This window comes from Mus pahari, chromosome 11 (assembly GCF_900095145.1).
Source record: "Mus pahari chromosome 11, PAHARI_EIJ_v1.1, whole genome shotgun sequence".
In the NCBI taxonomy this organism is placed as follows: domain Eukaryota; kingdom Metazoa; phylum Chordata; class Mammalia; order Rodentia; family Muridae; genus Mus; species Mus pahari.
In genome coordinates this window covers 24,826,797-24,833,565 of record NC_034600.1, presented here as the reverse complement: position 1 = coordinate 24,833,565, position 6,769 = coordinate 24,826,797, and the positions used below count along the sequence as shown (strand labels likewise).

General features: G+C 43.5%; 1 protein-coding gene across 1 annotated transcript in view; it reads right to left on the bottom strand.

The window, feature by feature from the left end:
• Positions 1-457: 457 nt before the first annotated feature.
• Dmgdh (dimethylglycine dehydrogenase) overlaps positions 458-6,769 on the bottom strand; it is a 78,230-nt gene continuing 71,918 nt past the window's right edge. Inside the window, exon 17 of the mRNA XM_021208546.2 lies at positions 458-1,067. Coding sequence (XP_021064205.2) covers positions 822-1,067 — 246 coding nt within the window. The 3' untranslated portion in view covers positions 458-821. The remainder of the gene's footprint in view (positions 1,068-6,769) is intronic.

Genomic DNA, 6,769 nt, shown 5'->3' with positions numbered 1-6,769 from the left:
CTTTTCCCTCACCATGCGCAGGGCTGAGGGTACTCTGTCAGCTCTTAAGCCTTTGTTTGACCTGTGTTGTCAAATGCTTTGTGAAAGCTCTTCAGAAGGGCAGCATGTGATGTCAGCTTGCATTAATTCTAGCTCAAGGAGAGCCACTCAGTATTCAAACTGTGTTTGTGCTGGCATAATCTGTTTAGTCTTCAACTTGGTTTCTGGCAATTTACAAGTCCAGTTTCCTTGGGGAGATTCTTCTCTCTGCAACCCCTGTGTAGGAAGCGGCTTAGGAAAGGCAACCACAATGTCCTTAGAGCTGCTTTCTGCAGGAGCCATGAAGAAACTGGGGAACATTTGAGAGCACTGCATGAGGATGTATGTAACACAGTGATAAGACATGCTATGAAACGTTAAATCTATCACTTTTCCACTTACGGTGAAATCTCTCAATAAAGCAAGCCTGTCCCTGTCATTACATCTGTTTCTGTGAAACATAATTTATTCATTTGTTCTCAGCTATCAGCCACATACCATATTCCTAACATCACAGAGTCCTTTAATCCCACTAGAATCATGATTTCATATTGGCAAACACCTAATGTTTCTCCGATTGGGTTTCATAAGCACCAGTAATAAAAAGCAATAAAAGTAATAAAAAGCGTTTGCCTTAAACTCATTTAAATGGACAATGCAAATCATTAATTCATCAAACCATTATGCTTGGGAAACAATGGAAAGGTTTTACAAAGCTACCAAGCTGGATTTTGGTGATTTTGAAGTGAAGTCTTGGCTACCTTTATCCTGACAGGAGCAGGACCCAAGAGCAGTTCTGTCAGCTACAACTTGGTTGTCAGGGACGGGCCTTTCTCAAGATTTGTCCTTTTGCCATCTTTCTGAAGCCTGGCTCGGGCAGGCTCCGTGAGTACCAGCGGTTCTTGTATAATGGTTGCTGGGTAATTTTTACCCAGTAGTTCAACCTCCACTTGCTGTCCCACTTCACTGAGCTGGACTGGGACGTAAGCAAAAGCCAGGCTCTTCTGGATGCTGTAACTGTAGCTTCCAGATGTTGTGTTGCCAACCACCTGAAACAGAACAGCTATCTTCAGCATATCAGCATGAGGGTCACTTATGTGCCTCTCGTCCCCAGATGTTTCCTGAGCTATAGAATTCGTTCACGGCGGGGAGGGTCTCATCTGAAATAGTCTCACAAGCACATCATGGCCTTTCTCCCTCTTCCTGCTGGTCCCTTTCTTCTCAAATTGTCTCCTTTCTACTTTTATGTCTTAGCTACAGGTGTTTTAAAGTCTATATTCCACAGATGAAAGCAAACATATAGCATTGTCTTTCTGAGGCTGGTTTCTGTCACTTAACATAGTGATCTCCAGTTCCACACATTCTTCATTGTGGCTGAGTAAAGCTCCATTGGATGTTTGCACTATGTTTTCTTTGTCTCTCTTTTGATGGACACCTCAGCTGATCCCGTGTGTTTGCTATTGTGAATACTACTGATTGTGGGTGTGGTACCTCTATGATTCAGATTCCTTTGTATGTTCTCAGAAGTGATGTGGCTATATGTTCTGATTTTTCTTGAGGCCTCAAGGCAACTGGGGTGTGAACAATATCAAACAAGCAGTCAAAAGCCCAGGAGACGAAAACAGGGGACTTGTGCGTCAAAACCCCAAAAACCCATGTAATATGTCTGATTAGAAGATAAGAGAGTCATTGCAAGCCAGATCTAAAGGAAAGGGTGGCATTGAAATAAAGGCAGGATATCAGGCTGGAGACATGGCTCAGAAGTTTAAGAACATTGGCTTCTGGGTTGTGGCACCCATGTCCTGTGACTCACAACTACCTGTAACTCCAGCTCCTAGAACAGCAGCCCTCTTCAGGTCCTTAGGCACTGCACACACATGGTACACATGCATACACGCCGACAAACAGGTATACACTTAAAATTAAAATTTCATTTTGGAGAAATCAGAATTCAAAACAAATTGTTAAGTCAAAACAGTGCAAAAATAATAGAAGACAGTAAAAGCAAAATATATATAAAGAAATGCAGATGTGTGTGTGCGCACATACACACACACACACACACACACACTCATACATTCTGCTGTTCCTTCAGGCCGCACTGTCCAGCACTGTGGACTACACATGGCTGGTGTCAACTCTCCCGGCATGAGGCTGCCTGCTCACTCAAACATAGCTCAGCCGTCACATCACTTCTAGTCTTTAGATGTTAACACACTTATCAACTGCTACATTCTTTCCAGTAGTGGCAGGCGCCAACAGGCCCCAAAAACCTGGGCGCTGTCCTGAGGCAAAAGTTCAAGGAAACTCAGTCTCCTGGAATGGTGGCATCCTCCATGTTCTTCCCCGGAACTGCTACATTCTTTCCAGTAGTGGCAGGCGCCAACAGGCCCCAAAAACCTGGGCGCTGTCCTGAGGCAAAAGTTCAAGGAAACTCAGTCTCCTAGATTGGTGGCATTTTGTATACGAATGTTCCAATGTCCGTCCTTGCTTTAGTTGGGAAACAGATTCATGTGCTTTCCCTTAATACATGGCCATATCAGATCCTGGCCAGTCAGTCCTTGTGCTGACCTTTGGGTCTAGGCAGCTAGTCACTGCCCTACAAAGGAGTTTACCACTCGAGGAAAAAGGAAGTCTGTGATCTAAAGGCACCAGGGTAGATACTTAGAACCACAGGTAGCTAATTTACACCCATACGCTAGCATTACAATGGCCTAAGGGGAAGGTGGACTATAGGATCTTTGACTTGGAGATTTAGCCCTTGCCCCCAGCTGCTGACTTTGAATTGTCTTTAGGTGAGGCTGTCTTTGATCCCAGTTGTAAACATTTTATGTTATCCCAGTTGTTTCCTGCCAGCCCCTCCAGGTTTGCATTCCTCTATTTTGTGTACTTACTTCCCTATTTTATCCTGTATAAATGGTCTGATGCTCAGTTTGAGAATTTGCATTCAGATACCACACTCTCTTGTGTCCGTGTCTGTTTGTCACCCCTCATTCGCCAAATCCTCGCTCACCTGCAACCAGAGACCCGTTCCCCGCAGATCTGGGACCCCAGAAAAGTCCATCTGCGGCAATCAACTTAACCCCAATCTCTGAGGTCTGGGTTCTTTATCTCTTTGATACCCCAAAGAAGGAGCTCCCCATGAGATTCTAACTTATGATGAGAACTGGTTGGCTAACAGACTTGACTGTTGTCACCTGGCATGTGGTTGACAGTCAAAATATAGCACACGCTTGGAAGCTGCTTTTTCCCTTTTGGGTCAGAGCCTAGTGACCTAAGACAAGGATTTGGATCCAAGAGGATGGGGGTTTAAAGGCTGTCTTGGCAACTTTGGTTTCATCTCAAAGCCTGTAAACCAGTGATTTCTGTGTGAGGTGGAAGAGTTAAACCGGCTTGCCTTGGCGACCTAAGAAACAGGAAGAGCTCTGGGTGACTCTGGTGCAGTCTCCTGACTCACTGGTCACAAGCCCTCAGTCACTCCAGAGATGCCTCAACCATCCTGTCTCTGCTAACATTCCCACAGCAACTTCCTTGCAGTCATTTCTGAGTTAGTCACCTAACAAGACTGCTCCTTTGGAGTGCCAACTTTTATATGGTCTTGGTCTTGTGCTGGTATTAACATTCATTTCTACTTTCTGATTCAGGGGTTATCAGGCAGGAATAGTTTCAAAGTCTGACCTTTCCTTTTATCTTACTTATACAATCTATATGTTTTACTATAAAATAGAAAGTATTATTTTCCAGCACAAACTCAAAATAGTTCTACCTCAATTCTTCTGGGCTCAATCCGACCTATCTGTTCTTCTCACCCATGACACACAGGGACATTCGTCCTGCCCCCTACCTAAGTAGATTTTCATATTTTGTTTACGAGATCATTGACCTCGGGGTTTTTTTTTTCCACAATGTACATAATTCTCATTTATTTTAGCCTTTTCTCATTTGTCTCTTTGGGAAATGACTTTTCAAAGGAGTGACACCCTTTAAAATTGCATGGTACCTGTGTTTCTTTTGCTGTGCCTCTGTATTGCAATTTGTAAATGGAGGAGGATGAAGAGGAGGAGGAGGAGGACCAAGAAGAGAGCCATAATGACAATGAACGATACCACTAAGCCCTAAGCTCTCTACACTTTCCCATGAACCTGTTCCTAAAAACGATGACAATGAGCGATACCACTACATCCTAAACTCTCTACACTTTCCCATGAACCTATTCCTAAAAACTTCCCTTGCTGCTTTAGTCTTTCAGACTTGCTGCTTTTAGTCTTGATTTTTAAAAACTTAAGCCATATTTAAGCACAGGTGCTCCCCAGCCCCCACTTGGACATTTCCAAAGGCTACCCATCACCATTTGATATGCATCTACTTACTGGACTTTCCTTGTGATTCACCCCTTCTCTCCTAGTGTATAAACTCCACAAGGACAATGGTTCTCTTCTGTTTAATTTGTAGTTATGCCAACATCATTGCTGGCACAGAGTAAACTACAGAAACATGTGTTGAACAAGCAGGTAAACTTATCCTCTATCTCCATCATTAGGAATGTTTGCAGGGGTTTGGAGAGATAGATGGCTCAGTGGTTAACTGCTCTCCCAGACATCCTGAGTTCAATTCCCAGCAACCACATGGTGGCTCACAACCATCTGTAATGGGATCTGATGCCCTCTTCTGGTGTGTCTAAAGTCAGCTACAGTGTACTCATATACATAAAATAAAATAAATGATTCTTTTTTTAAAGGAATGTTTGCAGGAATAAAGTATCAAATACCAAAAGCACAGGAAATTAAACCAAAATTGTGAAACAAAAAAGCAAAAAATACACATCATTTTCAAAAATATAAAGAGTATATATGTGGGGCTGGAGAGATGGCTCAGTGGTTAAGAGCACCAATTGCTCTTCCGAAGGCCCTGAGTTCAAATCCCAGCAACCACATGGTGGCTCACAACCATCTGTAACAAGATCTGACTCTTTCTTCTGGAGTGTCTGAAGACAGCTACAGTATACTTGCATATAATAAATAAATAAATAAATCTTTAAGAGTATATATGTGACCAAGAGGGATAGCTTCTCATGTTTGGTTGTATAACTGTGGCAATTGATAGAGAAAACTCTAAATGCTCTGCCTTCATAGTACCACAGGCCTTTAATCCCAGCACTCAGGAGTAGAGGCAGCATAGCCAGGTCCACTTAGTCTCTCTCTCTCTCTCTCTCTCTCTCTCTCTCTCTCTCTCTCTCTCTCTCTCTCTCTCTCTCNCATACACACACACACACACACACACACCCCACCACCACCAACAACAACAACACCATCACCACAGACATCAGCCACAACCCAAAATAAATGCTCTCAATACAAAGAAATGATAATGTCTGATAATGGAGATACCAATCGCCTTGATATGACCTGTACATGGTGCCATGCATTAAAGTGTCACATTGTTCCTTGAAAATATGCATAATTAGTATGGTAATTCAAGCTTTTAAAAACATTTTTAAAGGACAATCTAAATGAGGATTAAAGAAGAAAGAAAGAAAGAAAGAAAGAAAGAAAGAAAGAAAGAAAGAAAGAAAGAAAGAAAGAGGACCTTTAGCATGATAAAAATGGTGGTCCTACTGAGCATTAAGAACAGAGTTATATTAGGAAATTCAAGAGGGAGGATCCTGTAATTGGGTTAGAATTCTATTTGCTAATAGAGTTAGCTCTCCACGCTTAGTACAGCATAGAGCTGAGTTATGGTGGCACTCAGAAGGAAGGAAGGAGGATCAGAAGTTCAAGGCCATCCTCAGCTACAGGATGGGTTCAAGGCCAGCCCTGTTTAACAGGAGACCCTGTCTCTAAATCACAGGAAAAACAAAAAAGAAAAGATGTAAACTCAGTTACATAGCCAAGGCTGGCCTCAAATTCACTGCATATCTCATTCACTGCTTTAACATGAAAAGCCTCCTTCTTCGGCTTATTGAATCCTGGGATTACCACAATCCCTAGCTAAGAATGTGTATTATGAAGCCTAAGAAGAAGGAAGACCAAAATGTGGATGCTTCAGTGCTTCTTAGAAGGATGAACAAAATACTCACAGGAGGAAATATGGAGGCAAAGTGTGGAGCAGAGACTGAAGGAAAGGCCATCCAGAGACAGCCCCACCTGGGGATCCATCCCATACACAGCCACCAAACCCAGACACTATTGTGGATGCCAAGAAGTGCTTGCTGACAGAAACCTGATATAGCTGTCTCCTGAGAGGCTCTGCCAGAGCCTGACAAATACAGAGGTAGAAGCTTGCAGCCAACCATTGGACTGAGCTAGGGGGGTCCCCTATTAAGGAGTTGGAGAAGGGACTGAAGGAACTGAGGAGGTTTGCAGCCCCATGGAGGGAGCAACAGTGTAAACAGGCCAGACCCCCAGAGCTCCCGGTGACTGAACCAACAACCAAAGAATACACATGGTGCTGGCCACATATATGGCAGAGGATGGCCTTGTTGGACAACAGTGGGAGGAGAGGCCCTTGGGCCTGAGGGTGTTCAATGCCCCAGTATAGGGGAATGCCAGGATGGGAGTAGGTGGGTGGGGGAACACCCTCATAGAGGCAGGGGGAGGGGAAATGGGATGGGGGTTTCTGAAGGAGAGACCTGGAAAGGGGAGAACATTTGAAATGTAAGTAAATAAAATATCCAATCAGAAGAAGAAGAAGAAGAAGAAGAAGAAGAAGAAGAAGAAGAAGAAGAAGAAGAAGAAGAAGAAGAAGAAGAAGA